This window comes from Kogia breviceps, chromosome 2 (genome assembly GCF_026419965.1).
Source record: "Kogia breviceps isolate mKogBre1 chromosome 2, mKogBre1 haplotype 1, whole genome shotgun sequence".
Classification (NCBI taxonomy): domain Eukaryota; kingdom Metazoa; phylum Chordata; class Mammalia; order Artiodactyla; family Physeteridae; genus Kogia; species Kogia breviceps.
In genome coordinates, this window is record NC_081311.1 from 81706798 (window position 1) to 81731193 (window position 24396).

The following is a 24396-nucleotide window of genomic DNA, read 5'->3' on the forward strand; positions in this document are numbered from 1 at the left end:
GCATTATAGGGGTCCCAGAAGGAGAAGAGAGAGAGAAAGGACCCGAGAAAATATTTGAAGAGATTATAGTTGAAAACTTCCCTAACATGGGAAAGGAAATAGCCACCCAAGTCTAGGAAGCGCAGAGAGTCCCATACAGGATAAACCCAAGGAGAAACACACCGAGACACATAGAAATCAAATTGGCAAAAAATAAAGACAAAGAAAAATTACTGAAAGCAGCAAGGGAAAAATGACACATAACAAGGGAACAAATACAAGGGAACTCCCATAAGGTAAACAGCAGATTTCTCAGCAGAAACTCTACAAGCCAGAAAGGAGTGGCATGATATACTTAAAGTGATGAAAGGGAAGAACCTACAACCAAGATTACTCTACTCGGCAAGGATCTTGTTCAGATTCGAAGGAGAAATCAAAAGCTTTACAGACAAGCAAAAGCTAAGAGAATTCAGCACCACAAACCAGCTCTACAACAAATGCTAAAGGAACTTCTCTAAGTGGGAAACACAAGAGAAGGAAAGGACCTACAAAAACAAACCACAGGGCTTCCCTGGTGGCGCAGGGGTTGCGAGTCTGCCTGACAATGCAGGGGACTCGGGTTCGTGCCCTGGTTTGGGCGGATCCCATGTGCCGCAGAGCGGCTGGGCCCGTGAGCCATGGCCGCTGAGCCTGCGCGTCCGGAGCCTGTGCTCCGCAACGGGAGAGGCCACAACAGTGAGAGGCCCGCGTACCGCAAAAAAAAAAAAAAAAAAAAAAAAAAGAACTGTTTAAAAAACAAACAACAAACAATTAAGAAAATGGTCATAGGAACACACATTTTGATAATCATCTTAAACGTGAATGGATTAAAAGCTCCAACCAAAAGACACAGGCTTGCTGAATGGATACAGAAACAAGACCCATATATGTGCTGTCTACAAGAGACCCACTTCAGGCCTAGGGACACATATGGACTGAAAGTGAGGGGATGGAAAAAGATATTCCATGCAAATAGAAATCAAAAAAAGCTGGAGTAGCAATACTCATACCAGATAAAATAGACTTTAAAATAAAGAATGTTACAAGAGACAAGGAAGGACACTACATAATGATCAAGGGATCAATCCAAGAAGAAGATTATAAATATATAATACAACAACAATTATAAATATATATGCACCCAACATAGGAGCACCTCAACACATAAGGCAACTGCTAACAGCTCTAAAAGAGGAAATCAACAGTAACACAATAATAGTGAGGGACTTTAACACCTCACTTACACCAATGGACAGATTATCCAAAATGAAAATAAATAAGGAAACAGAAGCTTTAAATGACACAATAGACCAGATGGATTTAGTTGATATTTATAGGATATTCCATCCAAAAACAGCAGATTACACTTTCTTCTCAAGTGCACATGGAACACTCTCCAGGATAGATCACATCCTGGGTCACAAATCAAGCGTCAGTAAATTTAAGAAAATCGAAATCATATCAAGCACCTTTTCTGCCCACAACGCTATGAGATTAGAAATGAATTACAGGGGAAAAAACGTAAAAAACACAAACACATGGAGGCTAAACATTACGTTACTAAATAACCAAGAGATCACTGAAGAAATCAAAGAGGAAATCAAAAAATACCTAGAGACAAATGACAATGAAAACACAACGATCCAAAACCTATGGGATGCAGCAAAAGCAGTTTTAAGAGGGAAGTTTATAGCTATACAAGCCTACCTCAAGAGACAAGAAAAATCTCAAATAAATAATCTAACCTTACACCTAAAGGAACTAGAGAAAGAAGAACAAACAAAACCCAAAGTTAGCAGAAGGAAAGAAATCATAAAGATCCCAGCAAAAATAAATGAAATAGAAACAAAGAAAACAATAGCAAAGGTCAATAAAACTGAAATCTGGTTCTTTGAGAAGATAAACCATTAGCCAGACTCATCAAGAAAAAGAGGAAGAGGACTCAAATCAATAAAATTAGCAATGAAAAAGGAGAAGTTACAACAGACACTGCAGAAATACAAAGCATCCTAAGAGACTACTACAAGCAATGCTACGCCAATAAAATGGATAACCTGGAAGATATGGACAAATTTTTAGAAAGGTATAACGTTCTAAGACTGAACCAGGAAGAAATAGAAAATATGAAAAGACCAATCACAAGTAATGAAATTGAAAATGTGATTTAAAATCTTCCAACAAACAAAAGTCCAGGACAAGATGGCTTCACAGGTGAATTTTATCAAACATTTAGAGAAGAACTAAAACCCATCCTCCTCAAACTCTTCCAGAAAATTGCAGAGGAAGGAACACTCCCAAAGTCATTCTCTCAGGCCACCATCACCCTGATACCAAAACCAGAAAAAGATACTACAAAAAAAGAAAATTACAGACATTGCAATATCACTGATGAATATAGATGCAAAAATCCTCAACAAAATACTAGCAAACAGAATCCAACAACACATTAAAAGGATCATACACCACGATCAAGTGGGATTTATCCCAGGGATGCAAGGATTCTTCAATATATGCAAATCAATCAATGTGATACACCATATTAACAAACTGAAGAATAAAAACCATACATGATCCTCTCAATAGATGCAGAAAAAGCTTTTGACAAAATTCAACACCCATTTATGATAAAAACTCTTCAGAAAGTGGGCATACAGGGAACCTACCTGAACATAATAAAGGCCATATATGACAGACCCACAGCAAACATCATTCTCAATGGTGAAAAACTAAAAGCATTTCCTCTAATATCAGGAAGAAGACAAGGATGTCCACTCTCACCACTGTTATTCAACATAGTTTTGGAAGTCCTAGCATCAGCAATCAGAGAAGAAAAAGAAATAAAAGGAATACCAACTGGAAAGAAGAAGTAAAACTGTCACTGTTTGCAGATGACATCATGGAGAATCCTAAAGATGCCACCAGAAAGCTACGAGAGCTCATCAAAGAATTTGGTAAAGTTGCAGGATACAAAATTAATGCACAGAAATCTCTTGCATTCCTATACAGTAATGATGAAAAATCTGAAAGAGAAATTAAGGAAACACTCCCATTTACCACTGCAACAAAAAGAATAAAATACCTAGGAATAAACCTACCTAGGGAGACAAAAGACCTGTATGTAAAAAACCGTAAGACACTGATGAAAGAAATTAAAGATGATACCAACAGATGGAGAGATATACCATGTTCTTGGATTGGAAGAATAAATATTGTGAAAATGACTATACTCCCCAAAGGAATCTACAGATTCAGTGCAATCGCTATCAAAGTACCAATGGCATTTTTTACGGAACTAGAACAAAAAATCTTAAAATGTATGAAGACACAAAGACCTCGAATAGTCAAAGCAGTCTTGAGGGGAAAAAACGGAGCTGGAGGAATCAGACTCCCTGACTTCCGACTCTAATACAAAGCTGCAGTAATCAAGACAATACGGTACTGGCACAAAAACAGAAACATAGATCAATGGAACAAGATAGAAAGCCCAGAGGTAAACCCACACACCTATGCTCTACTAATCTATGACAAAGGAGGCAAGGATATACAATGGAGAAAAGACAGTCTCTTCAATAAGTGGTGCTGGGAAAACTGGACAGCTACATGTAAAAGAATGAAATTAGAACACTCCCTAATACTGTACACAAAAATAAACTCAAAATAGATTAGAGACCTAAATTTAAGACCGGACACTATAAAACTCTTAGAGGAAAAGATAGGAAGAACACTCTGACATAAATCACAGCAAGATCTTTTTTGATCCACCTCCTAGAGTAATGGAAATAAAAACAAAAATAAGTGGGACCTAATGAAACTTAAAAGCTTTTGCACAGCAAAGGGAACCATAAGCAAGATGAAAAGACAACCCTCAGAATGGTAGAAAATATTTGCAAACGAATCAATGGACAAAGGATTGATCTCCAAAATATATAAATAGCTCATGCAGCTTGATATTAAAAAAACAAACAACCCAATCCAAAAATGGGCAGAAGACCTAAATAGACATTTCTCCAAAGAAGACATACAGATGGCCAAGAAGCACATGAAAAGCTCTTCAACATCACTAATTATTAGAGAAATGCAAATCAAAACTACAATGAGGTATCACCTCACACCAGTTACAATGGGCATCATAAGAAAATCTACAAACAACAAATGCTGGAGAGGGTGTGGAGAAAAGGGAACCCTCTTGCACTGTTGGTGGGAATGTAAACTGATACAGCCACCATGGAGAACAGTATGGAGGTTCCTGAAAAAACTAAAAATAGAATTACCATATGATCCAGCAATCCCACTCCTGGGCATATACCCAGAGAAAACCGTAATTCAAAAATACACATGCGGGCTTCCCTGGTGGCGCAGTGGTTGAGAATCCGCCTGCCGATGCAGGGGATACGGGTTCGTGCCCCGGTCCGGGAAGATCCCACATGCTGCGGAGCGGCTGGGCCCGTGAGCCATGGCCGCTGAGCCTGCACATCCGGAGCCTGTGCCCCGCAACAGGAGAGGCCACAACAGTGAGAGGCCCGCATATCACAAAAAAAAAAAAAAAAAAAAAAAAAAAATACACATGCACCTCAATGTTCATTGCAGCACTGTTTACAATAGCCAGGTCATGGAAGCAACCTAAATGCCCATCGACAGACGAATAGATAAAGAAGATGTGGCACATGTATACAATGGAATATTACTCAGCCATAAAAAGGAACGAAATTGGGTCATTTGTTGAGATGTGGATGGATCTAGAGACTGTCATACAGAGTGAAGTAAGTGAGAAAGAGAAAAACAAATATTGTATATTAACGCATAAATGTGGAACCTGTATGTGGTGGTGGTGGGATGAAATGGAAGATTGGGATTGACATGTATACACTGATGTGTATAAAATTGATGACTAATAACCTGCTGTATAAAAAAAATTTCAAAAATAAGATACAAGAATATATTGTACAACACAGGGAATACAGCCAATGTTTTATGTTTAAAAAAAAAAAAAAAAGGGCTTCCCTGGTGGCGCAGTGGCTGAGGGTCTGCCTGCCATTGCAGGGGACATGGGTTCGTGCTCCTGTCCGGGAAGATCCCTCATGCCACAGAGCAGCTGGGCCATGAGCCATGGCCTCTGAGCCTGCGCGTCCGGAGCCTCTGCTCCGCAACAGGAGAGGCCACAACAGTGAGAGGCCCGCGTACCGCAAAACAAACAAACAAACAAACAAACAAAAAAACGAATAGTAGGCAAAAGTAAATAATTGTGTTCAGGGATTGGTCAGTGGTTACCTTGTGGGGCAGTGACTGTAAGCAGACATGGGGGTGCTTTGAGGCTGTTTCTTAAGCCAAGTGCTAGGGACACAGCTCTGTGTGTGTATTTTTTGCATGTGTCTGTATATCAAAGAGTTAAGCGAAAAGGTTTTTTATAATCCAGCATTGATAATTTAGGTTACCAGTTCAGTATAGAATGTAAGTGGAAAACTGATAGAAGATGATTCCATAGAGTTACAAAGCAGCAGAATATGGAAAGCCTATATGCCATTTTAAGGCATTGTACTTGGATGTATGGACAGACACAGTGGAGAACAGTGAAGGCTATGAGCTATACCATGGCTAGATGTGCATTTGAAATAGATCTTTGGTGGCAACAGGACAGAAAAACAGATGGTGTATAAAGAAACTGGAGCCAAGGAGATCATTCATTTACTCAACCCATATTTATTGAAGGATTACTGAGTCAACAGGGGGGATATGGCAGTGAACAAGACAAAGTCCTTGCCCTCATGGAGCTCACCTGGTAATTGGGAAAGCAGATGATAAATAACACACAAAGACACAAGTAAGGTTTCAAATTGAGATGTTATAAAAAGAAAAATTTATTACAGTAAAGAAATCGTGAAAGGAGGAGGCTGTTTTAGGTATGGTGGTAAGGAGAGGACCCACTAAGGATGTGGCACTTGAGCAGAGACCTAAACAGGATGAGGGAGTGAATCATAAAAATATCCAGAGAGGAGAGTCCCAGGCAGAAGGGACAGCAAACGCAAAGCTTCTGAAAGTGAACAAACTTGGTGTATTTAATATTCAAGGAACATCACTGAGGAGGAGAGTGCAAAAGGAAGAAGGAGGTTGGAAATAAGATCAAAAAGGTAGCAAGGTGCCAAATCATGAGGGTCTTCTAAAACATGGTCAGGGCATTAGATTTTCTATTACTCAAGAGATAGGGGGAGGCTAAGTATCATAGAAAATACCCCCAAATCTTGGTGGCTTATTAGCAAAGCAAAAGTTTATTTTTTGTTCATGCAAAATCCAGTGGGATGTGGTCAGAAGGTTTTTCCTAGTCACTGTCCTTTGCATAGTGGAGGGTCATGGTCACTTGGGGACCAGGCTTCTTCAGTATTAGGAATCCATCACCTTATGCTCTCAAGGTCCCTCTGGAATCCTAACATTCTTTAGCCAGCAGGTAGAAGGGAGGAGAAGCATAGAGTACCATATGCACCGAGTACTTAACCAGTTGGCCTAGAAGTGACACAATTCTGCTTGCATTCTCTGGTCAGGAATAAGTCACGTGGTCCTCCTGTATGCAAGGAATAACTAGGAAATGGAGTCCCCAGCTGGGCAGCCACTTCCCAATATCAGCTCCATAAAAAAAGGGGGAGTGTGACTCTTTGGAGATCAGCTAAATGAAATTTCTTTGTTGCAGGTTTTATCATAGTTAGGATGAAAAGCCACTGGAGACGCACTAATAGGGTAGTAACAAAGTCTTAAAAATCCCCCTGGCTGCTGGCTGGATTATAAACTGTGGCTGTGGGGACACTTAAGAAGCAAGGAGACCAGTTTCAAGGAAGTTTCTTTAGGTTAGAAATAATGGTGACTTGGACCAGGGTGATAGCAGCACAGGAGGAAAAATGCGGTTGAATTTGGGATAGATTTTGAAGGTGGAGCCAGTAAGATTTGCTCATAGGTTGGATATGTAAGATATGAAAGAGACTAAGGAAAGGATTTTGACCGGAAAACTAGGTGACTGGGAGGTGCCCTTTAATGAGATGATGCCCAAATGGCATCTTGCTTCTCAAATGTCATCTTCTTCATTATGCCTCCCATGCCACCCTATTTTACACTGTAGCCCACGTGGACACCAAGAACTCTTGATCCTCTTCTCTCTACTCTGTTCTTTCACTCATCAGCCATCCTTTATAATGTACTGGGTAATTTACATACTTGTTATGTTGATCGTTTATTGTTTGTACTAGAGAGTAAGTTCCATCAGGGCAGAGTTTCGTAATGTTTTGGGCGCTCATTTTCCCATGTGCTTAAAAAACGTGTCTGGTACAGAGTCGTCTGGCTCATGTGTGGAATGAATGAATGGTGGACACGGGAGGAGTAGGTATAGGTGAGAGGATGGAATGAAGGCCTTTGCTCAAGATGCTTATTAGACATTCAAAATAGGTTGGATAGTTGGATATACTGGTTTGGAGTCCAGAAAAGAGGTCGTGCATGGAGATGTACTTTTAGTAGTCAACATATTGACAATATATTCTTAAGGCCATGGAACTGGATAAGATCATGTAGGGAATCATGGGAGTCTGGAGTAATTAACTGGGTCAGACACTGCTGGAAGGTTAAGTTGAGGACTGAGACTGACCATTGGATAGCATCGTGAGGTTCTTAGCAAAACAGTTTCATGGAGCAGTTGGGATGAGACTCTGATTGGAGTGAACTCAGAAGACAAAGGGAGTTAAGTTGTGGAGAAAGCAAGTGTAGCCAAAATTTTTTGAGAAATTATTACCAAGGGGTGCAAAGAAATAGGGTGATATCTGGAAAATATCCAGCATCTGGAAGGAAAAGGGTCAAGGAGGGTATGTCTTTTTTTAAGACAAAAGATATTACAGTGTATTTACATTGTGATGAGACTGATCCAATAAAGAGAGAAAAAAACAGGTAATTCAGGAGAATGGGGGAGAAGCACAAGAGAAAGGCCCTTAAGTAGTAAGAAGTAATGTTATACAGTACACACAGATGATGGGATTAGGAAAGAGTGAGTTTATTTGGATAAAAGACAATTATGATTTTTTTAAGATAAGAGATTGAGGATCTGAACAGTGAAACTAGAAAGGAGGAGATAGATATGTAAGAAGTAAGCACAGAGAATCAACATATTCTAGTCCTGTATGGAGGAAGAACTTCTAGAACAGTGGTTCTCAAACGTGAGCACGTATCAGAATCACTTGTAGGATTTATGAAACACGGATTACTGGGCCCAGCCCACAGATTTCTGATACAGCAGGTCCAGGATTGCATCTGAGAATTTGCATTTTTAACAAGTTGCCGGTACCTCTTTCTCAAAGTACCATGTGGAGTCCAGCAACATCAGTATCCCCCAGAAGCTTATTAGAAATGCAGAATGTCCAGCTCCACTCCAGACCCATTGGATCAGATTCTGCCTTTTAACGAGTGATTTATTTCCATGATGAAGTTCGAGAATCACCATTCTAGGATAGTGTTTTTCAGCCTTGTCCCCAGGTGATTCCAACATGCAGGTATGATTGAGAACAACTGACTCAGAGTGACCCCAAGGTATATTGCCTGCATGACTAGGTGAATGTGAAGTGTCATTAAATAAGATTAAAAATTCATGAGGAGGAGCAGGTGCGTGGAGGTTGACAGAGTTCAGCTTTTGACATGCTGTATTTGAAGATTCCTTTGGGACATCAGCTGAAGCTTTTCAGTTGAGTATTTAGATCTTGAAGCTGGGAGAGAGATGCAAGATCAGTCTTACTCAATGACAGATCTGAGCGTCATCAGCATGGAAGTAATAATTAACATTAGGGGTGTTGAGGACCTCAGCTCAAGAAAATGAGAAAACTGGCAAAGAGGTCCAAGGAAGGCACATGAGCCAGGGTAGAAGAAGAGAACCCTGCAGAGGAAGTGGGAAGAGCAGCGTGAAAGGTATGAGCACAGGCAGGACGCAGAAGCCGAAGTGAGGGTTGTAGGCAGAAGGAAGAATCAGTGATGTTTTCTGTCTCAGAATGTTCCAGGACGGCTTCCCTGGTGGCACAGTGGTTGAGAATCCGCCTGCCAATGCAGGGGACATGGGTTCTAGCCCTGATCCGGGAAGATCCCATGTGCCGTGGAGCAACTAAGCCCATGCACCACACTACTGAGCTTGCGCTCTAGAGCCCGCGTGCCGCAACTATTAAATCCCACATGCCACAACTACTGAGCCCACATGCCACAACTACTGAGTCTACGTGCCACAACTACTGAGCCCTGTGTCACAACTACTGAGCCCATGAGCCACAACTACTGAGCCCACATGCCACAGCTACTGAAGCCCATACACCTAGAGCCCGTGCTCTGCAACAAGAGAAGCCACCGCAATGAGAAGCCTGCGCACCGCAAACAAGAGTAGCCCCTGCTCGCCTCAACTAGAGAAAGCCCGCGCACAGCAACAAAGACCCAATGCAGCCAAACATACATACATAATACATAAATAAATAAATAAATAAATTTATTTATTTTAAAAAGTTCCAGTAATATAGACTGAAAAATATCAGTTATCTGTCATTTGGGAAATCACAAGTGGCCTTGCCATGCACAGTTCTGGGCAGGGGTAGTTGCAAAGCCATGGGGCAGAAGTTTTAGCAGGCAACAGGAGACAAGGAAGTGGGATTGTCAGACATGGATGACCATTCCAAGAAGCTTGGCTGTGCCGAAAAGGACAGAGTGAGTGCTAGAAGATGTCACTGGAAAGCAAGTTTTCAACTTGGCCAAGACCGGAATCTTGCCACTGGCCGTTAGGAAAGAGCCATTGGTTTGTCAAGGGGGAAACTACTGAATCAAGATGTCGGGAAGAAAGGAACCCAGGGCATCCGTGGATTCAGCCTCAGGAGGAGCAAGAAGGTGGGTATGAATATAGATAAATTTGTAGTTGAGGGGTTGGGAAGTGGGAAAATTTACATTTAATAGCTTCAATTTTCTCTAGGAAGTAGGGGTCAAAGTCATTTGCTTGGAAAGAGTTGGGGAGGGATCTTGGAGATTTATTTTTTAAATTTTCATGTACTTTCACAAAAGATAAAAACTCCTATCTATGTGTAAAATGTATAATATACCTATATGTTTAAAATTATGTATCATAAACTTTGTTCCTTATGAAATAGCCCATTTCCAAACACTGACCAGGAAAGATTACTATTAAGAATACCCAAAGATGAATTCCTACCCAATATCCTTATTTTCAACCTTAATTTTCCCTGTTTCACTTATAACTAAAATTAGTTGTTTTTATTTTGATAATTTATCATTGTATCTCTCTTCTGCTTGTTAAGTTAATCATTGGGGTGTTTGTTCCTGCTGTTTCCCATGTGATGAAATGTTTCTACTCTCTCCATTCTCACCATTCCCATTTCATTCAAATTAATTCTTTTCAAGTAAGATTTCTGAACGCCACACCTTTCCTTCTAGTCTCAATCACATGAAGATAGCCTTTATGTTTTTGAGTTATAAATAGAATACATTCTTATATAGAAATGTAAACCATATAAAGGAGGAAGTAAAATATAAGTTCCCAGTTTTGTGTGGGGGGTGTGTGTATGTTTGTGTTGCTTTCTGTGACCCTTTACATAAAGTCCCAGTCAAAGTAGGTTGGAAAAATGTAATTTGTCTCCGAATCCTGGATAAGAAACCTGGAGGGGATGTCCTATTTTATGTCACTGCCATGTCACTCTGCACGGTGTGTGTCAACAGTTTCTCTTTCATGAGTTGGTCCTTGTGTCATTCAAACAGCATAAAACCTACCTGACTCTCTTGGTTTTTCACTATAGATTATTGGGGGTGGAAGTTTTTCAAATTATAAATTGCTGAAGAATATGATTCCAGAAGTTTGATGGAGTCCCATTTCCCCTTGGCAGATTTAGGCTTTGAGTCCTGCCATATCTGGTCCATTTGCCCAGCTCTCTGATGGTGAGTTGGGGTCCACTGCAGCCTCTCAGTTACTAGCAGACCGAGATCTGGTGGGGAGTGAGATGGACCCACCTGAGGACCTGAACCTGGTGTGTTCTCCTCACGGAGCCGCGAAGCAGAGGAGGGCAGGGATGCAGTGTTTCCCATCCCCTGATACTATGATACTATGGCCTAAGGAGTCTGTGCTCTGACCAATAGGACCAGCCACTCCTCCCCAGAGAGAGAAGTGGTATGAGATGGGTGAGAGGCACTGTGTTACCCCATCATGGGGAGGAAAGCTGACTGCTCCGCCATAAGTAGTAGGAAGGATGGGCAGGACACACAAAGCTGAGGATCCGAAAGATGAAGGCAGTCATTCGTGACTGCACACTAGTAGATGATAGAGGCTGAATACAAACCCAGATTGGTGTGACTTAAAACCTTAGCCTTTGTGGGAATGGATCTCACTTCCACAATGCTTCCTTCCTTGTGAAGACTCACTGGAATGTAATACATTCCTAGTGATAGGGGGTTGTGGATCAGCTTTCTCTTACGTGTGTAGATGGCCAGGAATTTGATTGTGGATTCATAGACTGAAAAGAGGCAGAGGAGAGCCTGGAAAGTAGCCCCAGACTCAGAAGCAACCCCAAACTTAAAAGGAGATGGGCCCGTGAGATTGTTTCCCAGTTCTCCACCCTTCGCTTTCTACCCTCACTCACTCTGAGATGCCTTGATGTGATGTGACAGCTCATTTCATGGGTCCCAGTAATAATTAAGATGGAGAAAATCAACTGACTTAAAAAATTGGGATACTGGCCTATACCGTATATTATTATTTAGGAATGATGTAGAAACAAACCTAAAAGTGCCTGCCTGGGAAGAAAATTGGTCTCTCTTGTCTGGTATCTGGAGTTCTGCAGCTCCTGAATGAAGGGGAAGGGGTGGGTCTTACTTATTATCACATATACTTAAAGAAAAATAATTTGATCAGTGGCCGTTCTAAGTGGTTTTTGTGTATCTTTCAGATGTCGCCCATTTAATGTGGTTTGAAAGACTCTATGTTTGGCTTCAGTGTTTTGAAAAATACATCTTGTACCCAGCAATCATTTTGAATGCCCTTACTATGGATGCATTTTCAATAAGCAATTACCGGAGACTTGGTACCCAGTAAGTGGATAACCGTTTATTTTCATCATGATTTGGATCACCACGTTTTCAAAATCTAGTGGGTTTTCTCTGAACAGGCTGAAGCAGAAGCCAACTTGTGTCTACTAATAATGGGCCACGTAACAGTAAGCCATGGTGGTCTTTGGCTCACACTCGCTGGAGCTAGATGGTTATTGTAGAGGGACTGGGGTGCAAATGAAGTTAGATCTGCTTGGAGTGATCTTGTGAATAAACATCAGTAGGTTTGAAAATCATCCTGCAAAAGCTTAGTCAGGAGCCTTAAGAAGATGACTGAAGTGCAAGGTGATTCCAGGGTTCCTGGCATTCCAACCGTCGTGCTTAGAGCTTTATTATGAAGTGCCTCTAGCACTTCATGTAGCAAAGACTTGAGCATTTTGTGTTTGAGGGAGAGGTAACTTAATCACTGTTACTGCTCTCTTTGCATTTCTCAGGAAAAGCCTCATAATTTTAAAAAAAATGGACCACAGAGAGACTTCATATCATCAAGTTGCCCGTTTTTGCAAAGCATTAACAGCGTATAGCTGAGTTAGTGGTTTCATATTTTAAAAGGAACTCTGAAATTACAAACGGAAACCTACTTGATAATCTGTGGATGTGTTGTTCTGACAAAAGGTTGACATTTCTGTTCAAATAAGTTAATAAAGGAGGGTGATGTGAAAGAGCTTCCTTCCCAGATACGCATATGAGTGGCTTTGCTTAAACATTACATGCCCAAGTCAACCCTGATTCATAATCCCAAGCATGCCTACTCTTCCTTTTGGGCTGTGATGAGGACAAATTAATTAATTTTTGCCCAAGATGGAGCAAACTCAGGTAAAAGGCACGCGAATTCTCGGTTGGACCTTGAGTAGATTCATAGTCACACGAAGCAGACACTAAATGAAATGACCCTATAACCTTCCTGTCTTTATCAGACTCTGCCTTCCTTCCAGTCTAGAACTGTTTCAGTCAGACCAGGGCAAGAAGTCCATGCTCTTTGGTATTTAAAATCCTAGAATTCAGATCCAGGGATGAAAATTAGTGTCACTGGATAAAGGAGGCAGGTGATGAGATTACAGACCTCTTGTATAGTTTGAGTAGGGCGTCATCCATGAGCTAACCCTACCTCTAGAACACTGAGTGCTTTTCTAGTAAGCAGATGTTTCCAGTGTGGTACCATCTTGGCTGACCCCATGACGACATTATGAAACAAGGCAGATCCCCAATTTTCAGAATGAGGACTCACAGTCAGAACCAAAGCAGTCACACATGTACCAGTGCTGCCCTGGGATAGTGAGCTAAAGGATTCCAAGTCCTCACTTCCTAACATTAGGACTAGGACTTCAAGCTAAGCCTGCCAGTTGAGGCCAAGCAGCTCTGGCTGTTGGCAGAGGATGGATGCCTGGGTTGGGAATCATGCAGAGTCAAATAAACAGTTCAGAGAGAGTCTACTTTGAAGTAAGATTAATCTCTATCCCCTGTCATTTTTTTCCAGACACTAAAGTCAGAAAGTAGCACCTTACCCATGTACCTCCAAATAATCTCAATTTGATGATACGAACAGAATTCTTCTTCTTGGAGCCCCAAGTTGATAACTCCTTTATATTCTTGAGGCATCCATCTGATGACTTAAAAAAAACTCTCAAGATTTCAAGCACCCCGCTAGACCAGCTGTTCCAGACAGGACGGCAGAGGCCATATGTCAGCATCACCTAGAGACCTGTTTCAAACTCTGAAAGCCCAGCCCACACCCTGCCCTCACTGAGAACCATGGTACCAGATAGTAAACTCTTCAATGACAGGCACTGTTTCTTATTCAGCTTTCAGTACCATCGGTCCAGTAAGTGGTAGAAGGATGGATGGAGGGATGGGTGGATGGATGGATGATTGAGTGGGGGGCTGGTAAATGATGAGTGGGTGCATCATGATAACTGGTTAAGCATTTATATTTCCCAGCCTGATCTAAAAGGGTGCTTTGCACCTGTCCCAGGCCATTGTTCCCAGATTGCTACCTAATCCTTTATAAGACCTTTAGCTAAGCCTACAACAATCTATGAATCATTGAATGTAACCGTTACCGTTGCAATGTTACAAAAGCCATAAACGTCACTCCTTAAGATCTCTCTTAGTCTTCACCAGTCATCATTAATAAACATAAAATGAATGCTGTCCATTTTAATCATAGTCACGGAAAACAAAGTTTAGAGTTGAGCCTCAACTAGATTTGGCCTGAATAACCCGGAAAGTCACTGATCTCCTTTGAAAACCAGAATATCCCTAGTCTTGGGACACCTTATCATTGGGATCCCCCCAAGGGCTTTGGCTATGCCACAGAGATTCTTGTACCCTAGGCTGTTGTCAAAGGTGAGTGGACCTGAAGTCATGTTTTCACACTGATTTTTCATCGCAGGCATTAGTTGTCCACTGGCAAAGGAAAGGGTCATGGAGCAGTGCTCAGCCTCGCTGCAGGAACAGAGCTTACTAAAGGTCTTACCACTCTCCCCAAACCTGTATGTAATCAAGGGCTAGTTTTTCTCAGAAGCCAAATCTAAGCCCATCACACAGGGCTTTTTTTTTTTTTTTTTTTGCGGTACGCGGGCCTCTCAGTGCTGTGGCCTCTCCCGTTGTGGAGCACAGGCTCCAGACGCACAGGCTCAGTGGCCATGGCTCACGGGCCCAGCAGCTGCGCGGCACGTGGGATCTTCCCGGACCGGGGCACGAACCCATGTCCCCCGCATTGGCAGGTGGACTCTCAACCACTGCGCCACCAGGGAAGCCCCACACAGGGCTTTGACCAAACCTCATCAGATGCATCCTGGGACAGGGTGGAATCAATTGCAACACTAGCTCTGAAGGCATATAAAGTATCAGATTGAGGCCAATGCAATTGCTAACATTAGATCTTCTTGATGACAAAAATGACAGTTTTGTATTCGATAGATGCCAGGACTTGGGAAACACTTTTTGAATGCGCCAGTCCTGAGACAGGATATTATTAATGCTGATAAGGGTCTAGAGCTCAGGATCCTGCTAGGATTAGGGAAATTCAGGCCTGCCCCCTCACCCCCATTTTCTGTACTTAGAAAACCTCTCTTTGTGAGAAACAACAAGGTCCTACTGTACAGCACAGGGAACTGTATTCACTATCCTGTGATAAACCATAAAGGAAAAGAATGTGGAAAAGAATACATATATGTATAACTGAATCCCTTTGCTGTACAGCAGAAACTGACAAACATTGTAAATCAACTGTACTTCAATAAAATTAAAAAGAAAAAAGGAAACCTCTCTTTCACGTGCAACTGTTCCCTGGAAAGCATTACCACTTTTGTCTTTCTTTTGAGTTCCCAAATAGGATGTTCTAATTGAGGGGATTCTGGCTAAAACGTTCAAGGCCTTCTTTCAGAAAGACCCCTCAAGGTGGTAGTGGCTTGCTCTGTCCAGCTGTTCTGAGCACTAATCAGTTGCCTTCCCATCTCAAGGTGGGTAGATTATTGGCCTCACTGTCTGCTGGAATTGCACCCATGGCACATGCTTCTGACACGTGTTAATAACCCGACTCCCTAGACATACTCCTTAACTCAAAAGGCCTATGTCATGGGGGCCTGTGATGTAATTTTCAGTGGGAAAAAAAGGGAGATCAGAAGGCTTATGTTTACAAAGACAACAAATATGGTGGAAAACATTGGAAGTGAATATGTAAAGTAAAAATGGCATTATTGAGATAGTGGGATTTTTTTCCTCTTTTCAGAACTCAGTATTAGCTATTGCTACGTCATTGATTCGGTGGGATTCTTTTGTAAGAGAAAGGAAACTCTGAGATGCAGTTTACTCCTCTGTACAACGAGGATAATAAAGGGCCCACCATCTTGGCTTTTTGTAAAGCGCATAACGCACAGTAAACGCTCAAGAAACGTGAGCCATTGTCACTCACCGAGTAAGGTACGGGCTGTGAAGTGATCACTTCCTTTCTTTCCTTTTCAACAGCTGGAACATTTTCCTGATGGTCATTGCAGGCATGAAACTGCTGCGGACCTCTTTCTGTAACCCAGTCCACCAGTTTACTCACTTGGGCTTCACCGTGATCTTTTTCCATTTTGACTACAAAGACATTTCAGAGAGTTTCTTACTGGATTTCTTCATGGTGTCCATTTTATTCAGCAAGGCAAGTAAATTACCTCTTTTCTTCATCTCAATATGTAAAAGGTGCATTTCTCATCAAATGCTTTAAAAGTTTGAAACGTTTTCTTTTAAAAACAATTAAGGCATGAATTTACATTGAATTACGTATGCATGTCACACTCCTGCTGCCATTTGAGGAACATTCCCCATGGAATAGAAATATGCCATGTTATTTGCCAAAAATCACTAATTAAGATGAATTAGCCATTTGTGTTGCTTGAAATTTTATGACCTTTGTCTCTGAACACTCTCATTATGGAACTTCCTAATTCTCAAAATGCTCTAAATTAAAGATTAGCCACCAGACTAATTTTTTTTTTTTGCCTCTTGAGGTAAAGTTTGAGATGTGGGACCCGAGAGGGCCAGGTCCCTTGGAGTATTTTCTTTCTCTTGGCTTGTCTCAGGTCAAGATTTCATCAGCTGTAAATTCATCCATGGGCAGTGAGAAACCCTAATCACAGTTCAGGCAAATATATGGGAATGGCATGTAACGTTTAACATGAGGGAGATAAGGTCCTTGGGATACTGGTCTGAGTGTACGTGTTCTGAGCACCGTGACAAAGCTGGGGTGTGTAAACAGAAATTGGAAAAAGAATTTGGGAAACTCCTTCCTCATGCACTTTGTTGAATACAGCAGCCATGGGTTTTCTGCCCTCGGATTGACTTGACTGTTCCCCCTTTTGGTTAATAATTTTTAAATTCTAAGGTTTTTCTTTTTTTCCTGAACTTCATTTTTTCACCCCTATTGATCATTTCTGTGAATTCCTCTCTTTATTACCTGTCCTTCACCTGGCTTCCTCTTTACTTGTTTTAAGTGGCAAAAATTCAAATATTATAATTGTCATATTACTTCAGCAGCCCTCCCCTGTTTTCCCATCTTATGCCCAAGCTCTGGCTTTGGTCTTTTACCCCCAAAGATTTGTTTTCTGTTTGAGTTCTGTTTGGTCTTGATAAGTTTATCCCATTTTTCTGGTGATTCAGATCCAGGCTTCCATAATCTCTTCTCCTTCATTATGTCTGAATGTCCGTGATCTCACATAATAAATGTAAAATTGTCTCCTATGATCTTGAAAGCATTGATGAAGTTATAAATTATTTTACTACTCACAGTGGTAAAAGCTTATTATCAGATGCAAAATGGACTGGAACAGGTTGAATTCCTAACTCTGGCATTATTTACATGTTGACCTGGTAATATTTATATTACTTTCTGAAACGTTGTCTCCTGTAAAATTGAAAATAATGATGCCAGTCTCACTTAGGCGTCAAGAGGATTGATTAACGTAAGTAGGAAAGAAGTTTTTAAGTAGCGTGTGCTTTCCAAATATGAGGCAGGACTTTTAAAGCCATTTTAAGTAGAAAAAGAGAAGTTACACCCTGTTTAGGACGTGAAGGAGTGTGCTGCTTCTCTGCAGTGAACTGTCTGTTTCAGTAGCATCTTGTGTAGGTGAAAAGTGCCAGGTAAACCAAAGCAGAGCAGAGAGGGGTGAGTGAAATGAGTCTTCTAAGTGATTCCACATTACAATAGAACAGGGATTTTCACTTGCTGGAGGGCAGGCAGCCTCCCCACGGAGCTGCCTGCTGGTCAGCTGGGAGCCAGCCACTGCTGAGACGTCTGGTAGGTGCAGGTGTCCAGATCAAGAGGCTTGCTGGATGCAGAGGAGGGATTTATGCAGAGCTGTTGTTCATTCTTCCTGTCCACAAGGGCGCTTTGTACCATCCTGAGCGTAATGAGTAGGGTGGGACCCGATGGGACATAGTCTGAAACTAAATCTGTAAAAACTCGGTTCTACAGGCATTTGAGTTTCGCTTGCCATCATCTTTTTGAAGCACCAGTGAAAACACTAAAAATTTCAGACAGAACCATTGTGACAGTGTTCCTATTTCCCCTAATTGAGAGAGCATTAGCACGTGTAATTTGAATAGTCGGCTTTTAGGCTGGGAAAAATAGCTGAGTCTAAAAGAAAAAAAGCAACAACAAGTGAGACAAAAGCTAAAATAAATCGGCATACTGTATAGCAAGTCAGTCCTGACACATCACTGACTCCGTCTATGCCTCCTCCCTCTTCATCTTGACAGAGCTGGTAGCAGGGCATTTTCCGGAATGAGAAACCAGACCTGATTCCGACAGAAAATACAGTTAAAGAAAGAGATAGCATTTGAGGTCTTCCAGGAAGGAAAAGCCAGTAGAAATTAGTGACAGAAAATGGTGGCAATGAGGAAGGTGACAGTTAATATTTCTTGTAAAGATCCTGCCCTGCTTACCCCTACTACTGCTTCCTGTTCATTCTCCTCATTTTAAGACATCTTTTAAAAAATTGTCTCTATTAACATATTTCCTAGAGGCTTTCTAGACCTCCAGTATTTTTAACATCTTTATTGGAGTATAATTGCTTTACAATGGTGTGTTAGTTTCTGCTTCATAGCAAAGTGACTCAGCTATATGTATACATATATCCCCATATCTCCTCCCTCTTGTGTCTCCCTCCCACCCTCCCTATCTCACACCTCTACGTGGTCACAAAGCACCGAGCTGATCTCCCTGTGCTATGTGGCTGCTTCCCACTAGCTACTTTACATTTAGTAGTGTATATATGTCCATGCCACTCTCTCACTTCGTCCCAGCTTACCCTTCTCCCTCCCCGTGTCCTCAGGTCCACTCTCTATGTCTGCGTCTTTATTCCTGTTCTGCCCTTAGGTTCTTCAGAACCACTTTTTGTTTTTAGATTCCATATATATGTGTTGGCATACGGTATTTGTTTTTCTCTTTCTGACTTACTTTTCACTCTGTATGACAGACTCTAGGTCTATCCACCTCACTACAAATAACTCAATTTCATTTCTTTTTATGGCTGAGTAATATTCCATTGTATATATGTGCCACATCTTCTTTATCCATTCATCTGTTGATGGACACTTAGGTTGCTTCCATGTCCTGATTACTGTAAATAGAGCTGCAATAAACATTGTGGTACATGACTCTTTGAATTATGGTTTTCTCAGGGTATATGCCCCATAGTGGGATTGCTGGGTCATATGTTAGTTCTATATTTAGTTTTTAAAGGAATCTCCATATTGTTCTCCATAGTGACTGTATCAATTTACATTCCCACCAGCAGTGCAAGAGAGTTGCCTTTTCTCCACACCCTCTCCAGCATTTATTGTTTGTAGATTTTTTGATGATGCCCATTCTGAAGGGTGAGAGGTGGTACCACATTGTAGTTTTGATTTGCATTTCTCTAATGATTAGTGATGTTGAACATCCTTTCATGTGTTTGTTGGCAAAGTATATCTTTTTTGGAGAAATGTCTATTTAGATCTTCTGCCCATTTTTGGATTGGGTTCTTTGTTTTTTTGATATTGAGCTGCATGAGCTGCTTGTATATTTTGGAGATTAATTCTTTGTCAGTTGCTTCATTTTCAAATATTTTCTCCTACTCTGAGGATTGTCTTTTCATCTTGTTTATGCTTTCCTTTGCTGTGCAAAAGCTTTTAAGTTTCATTAGGTCTCATTTGTTTATTTTTGTTTTTATTCCCATTTATCTAGGAGGTGGGTCAAAAAGGATCTTGCTGTGGTTTATGTCATAGAGTGTTCTGCCTATGTTTTCCTCTAAGAGATTTATAGTGTCTGGCCATACATTTAGGTCTTTAATCCATTTTGAGTTTATTTTTGTGTATGGTATTAGGGAGTCTTCTAATTTCATTCTTTTACATGTAGCTATCCAGTTTTCCCAGCACCACTTATTGAAGAGGCTGTCTTTTCTCCATTGTATAGTCTTGCCTCCTTTATCAAAAATAAGGTGACCATATGTGTGCGTGTTTATCTCTGGGCTTGCTATCCTGTTCCATTGATCTATATTTCTGTTTTTGTGCCAGTACCATACCGTCTTGATTACTGTAGCTTTGTAGTATAGTCTGAACTCCAGGAGCCTGATTCCTCCAGCTCTGTTTTTCTTTCTCAAGATTGCTTTGGCTGCTGGAGTCTTTTGTGTTTCCAGACAAATTGTGAAAATTTTTGTTCTAGTTCTGTGAAAAATGCCATTGGTAGTTTGACAGGGATTGCATTGAATCTGTAGATTGCTCTGGGTGGTATAGTCATTTTCACAATGTCGATTCTTCCAACCCAAGAACATGGTATATCTCTCCACCTCTTTGTATCATCTTTAATTTCTTTCATCAGTGTCTTATAGTTTTCTGCATACAGGTCTTTTGTCTCCTTAGGTAGGTTTATTCCTAGGTGTTTTATTCTTTTTGTTGCAATGGCAAATGGGAGTGTTTCCTTAATTTCTCTTTCAGATTTTTCATCATTAGTGTATAGGAATGCAAGAGATTTCTGTGCATTAATTTTGTATCCTGCTACTTTACCGAATTCATTGATGAGCTCTAGTAGTTTTCTGGTAGCATCTTTAGGATTCTCTATGTATAGTATCATGTCATCTGCAAACAGTGACAGCTTTACTTCTTCTTTTCTGTTTTGGATTCCTTTTATTTCTTTTTCTTCTCTGATTGCTGTGGCTAAAGCTTCCAAAACTATGTTGAATAATAGTGGTGAGAGTGAACAACCTTGTCTTGTTCCTGGTCTTTGAGGAAATGGTTTCAGTTTTTCACCATTAAGAGTGATGTTGGCTGTGGGTTTGTCATATATGGCCTTTATTATGTTGAGGTAAGTTCCCTCTGTGCCTACTTTCTGGAGGGTTTTTATTATAAATGGGTGTTGAATTTTGTCAAAAGCTTTTTCTGCATCTATTGAGATGATCATATGGTTTTTCTCCTTCAGTTTGTTTTATATGGTGTATCACGTTGATTGACTTGCATAGAAACCTCCAATATTGTTTGTGGGGAAATACTGCTCTTTAGGGGTGTTCATTGCATGATATGAAATTTTATTTGTTCAGTAGATTCATCAGGGTCCTGCTTTTGACATGTCCTCTCATTTATCGTCACCAATCCCTAAGCTCTTTCCCCAGCCTGGCTCCTGTTCTGCTAAACAGCAAAACCATTGTTATACTGGCAGCCCACATCACAGAAGGGCTGCAAGATGAATGCAGAGACCTTGGAAGGGCTCCAGCTTCCTTGGGAGAAAGGAGCTGCGTGAATAGTGGACTCATTATTATTGTTATGTCAGTTGCCCCTAATCCTTCAGGCTTTATGGTGGAAAGAAAGACAGAATGAGATTACAGAGAGATGATGTGTGGAGTGAGATCAAAGCACCAAAGTCCAGAGGATGAAATAGATGACTTCCAGAGGGCCTGCCTGTGTGTTAATTCTCTCCCTCTCTGAATCCGTCAATCCCCCCCCGAGGTCTGGAAGATGAATGTTGGCTGGTCTCCTCAGTCTGCCAGATCTAGTGAAAAACGGGACATCATGAGTTCTGGGCCAGAGCACAACAGGAAGGATTTAGTGCAGCCCATGCGTTGACACGAAGGGTGGGACATTCCTAGTGGATAGGCAGGGGGCTGAGGGGAGGCAGAGGGAAAGAAGCATCCCTGCAGATCGCATCCTGGGACCCGTGATGCTCCAACCACACCCCATGCAACTCAGCACCTTTAAGGAGTCAGGCCCAACCGTCCTCCCTCCCTCAGCCTCTCAATCCCTTTCCTCTTCTCTCGTCTGCCCTGTTGTTTTGGACCAGGGTTCTTGGCCTCCTTAGTCAATAGAAATTGATCAGAGGCCCAACAGGAAATTCAGGCAAGGCTTTACTGGGGCTTCTGCTACAGCAGGGAGGAGCGGGAACAAACAACAGGTTCCCTTGCTTGTTCGCTCCCTCAGAGGGGTGGGGCGAGCTTGTTCTTTATACGGGGTGAGGGTAGGGGCAGGTCCAGGGGTCGGGCAGGAGGGGTGGCTTAGGTGATTTGCCCTCCCCTTTGGTGGTACTGTGTGCAGGGATCACACGCAGTACCTTGATTTTGCTCCCGGCTCTTTAGAAGTGGCGGTTGGGCCTTTTGGTCTCTTCATATCTTGTTGTACAGAATTTGCCCCAACTGCCTGTGCACGCAGTTATTTTTAGTCTCTTATCGTTTCTTTGTATTTTGTTGTTCGAGGGGATGTTTGTCCAGGTGCAAATCCTGCAGCAAAGGGTCCCAGGTCCCAGGTCCTAGCCATCACCATCAATCATTCTTCTCTTTTAAGAACCAACTAACGTAATGAACTTGTAACATTTCTGATATGCCTGGGTCTTTGGAGGACAGGAAGACATGCTCCAAGTAAGAATATGTGGTCATGACAGGAACCAAGGCAACAAGGGTTTCATGCTCTCCCACTGGTCCTGAAAAAGTTCTCAGAAACCATCTTGTCTTGAAATTTTTAGCTGGAGAAGCAGGACTTGAAATAATCCTGCCAGAGGATCATTCTGCCAGCATTTCCAGAATGTGTTACACGTGAAATTCTACAGGCCATGTGGGATCTAGCACTTCAATGTGGGAGCTAGCACTTTTACCATTTATGAAATTAAAATTAATGAGTGAGGTGGTTTTTACATAAAGCTGTGTGAATGATGGCCCCAGAGCCACGATGAGAAGGGACAAATCTAGGAGGTAGAGCTGATAACATTTAGTGACTGTGAGGGTGCTGGGGGGAAGTGGAGTATAGGAGGAAGAGCTACATCTGGGAGAGCTCTCACATCACGTCCTCCAGTGACTCGGTGGTGTCATTAATGAGGGCCAGGAAAAAAAGACATTTTGGGGGAAAAAAATGTCGGTTTTAGATGTGTTGAATTGTGGAATGAGACGTGACAGGGACCAAAGTAAAGACCTAGGGACAGTATGTTTTCCCATTTAAATATTTTACTTTACATAGGTGCTATAAATGTAGGATCAGTTTAATAAAGTTAGAAACACAATGGAAAATACAGAGAAAGTCCATCTTTATACACACCCCTCACTCCTTAACCCCTTTCTCTCCCTAATGATAACCATTGTAACTATTACAGAATAATTCCTTCTACTCTGTTTTCCTATGTATTCACACACACACACACACAAAACGTAAAATATTAATAGGTCATTCCTTACACGTTTACTTCCTTTTCTTCTTAAAAATATGTCTTAGAGAACTTCCACAACAGTATGTGTAATATTGCCTCTTCCTTTTGACACCTGCATAGTATTCCATAGTAATAATTTGACTAGCCATTCCCCTACTGATAGACATTTAGTTTGCTTCCAATTTTTTTCCTGTGGTAGCTGGGATTTCTGTGTTCACAAATGCCAGAAACCCAAATGAAACTGGCTTAATGAAAAAGGGGGATTTAACAGTTCACAAAATTGATGGGGTGATTCAGAGGCTTAAATAATGGCATTGAAATTCTGTGTTTATTTCTCCTTCTCTTCTCTGCTGGCTTCATTCTTAGATTGGTTCTATATGTAGAGACTCCCTCCAGCTAATAATCCCAGAAAGAAGAGAAAGTATCTTTCCTGATGGTTTTAGCTGAAGTCCTAGGGAGCATCTCATTGACTCCTTTTGTGTCATGTGTCCATTGAGGAACTAGGCAAGAGGGACGCAAGCCCTCTAGTCAATGAGGCCTGGCTCTTGTCTAACCACACTGTACGGACAGCGGGTCAGAGGGGGAAGAAAGGGAGGACAGACCAGAAGTGTCAGACGCTGGTGCACATGAGTGTTTCAGGAACACAGATTCCTGTGATAGGAATTGTTGGGTGGACAAGATGTACCTGATAGGGTCTCCATAGAGAATCCTTCCAAAAGGCATATTGCTTCCAACAAGGATGGCCAGCATTTAAGACCCAGATAGAAGAGGAGGACAAGTGACTCATGAGACAAGGTAAAGTACAGTAAAATAGGGAGAAAGAAAAGAAATGGCTTCAAGAAGGAGGGAGTGGTCAACAATATCGGCAGCTTCACAGAGATCAAAGTGCCCTTGGTAGAGTGGGCCCTCTGTGTCTGTTTGTAAATGACCAAGTATATTCATTGACCACAGGTCAGTGTATTTAAATGTGGGTATTTGGGAGAGCTTTATAGTATGCTATTCAGTGGAGCTGTATTTAAGGGAAAATTCTGCAGTCACAACCACTTTCAGGCTGTTAATGTTTTATCAGCTTAGAGGAGGTGAATGGCTTTAGACATGCCATTCTCGTTATGTTTAAAAGCTTTAGTCCA

The 24396-nt window shown here is 41.5% G+C and overlaps 1 protein-coding gene across 7 annotated transcripts in view; it reads left to right on the forward strand.

Moving 5' to 3' along the window:
- PCNX2 (pecanex 2) overlaps nt 1–24396 on the forward strand; it is a 274045-nt gene that overhangs the window by 146549 nt on the left and 103100 nt on the right. For all 7 annotated transcript variants that reach the window (XM_067025705.1, XM_067025704.1, XM_059053839.2 and 4 more), the window contains exons 20-21: nt 11961–12102; nt 16090–16267. In XM_067025705.1, the coding sequence (XP_066881806.1) occupies nt 11961–12102; nt 16090–16267 (320 nt within the window). The remainder of the gene's footprint in view (nt 1–11960; nt 12103–16089; nt 16268–24396) is intronic.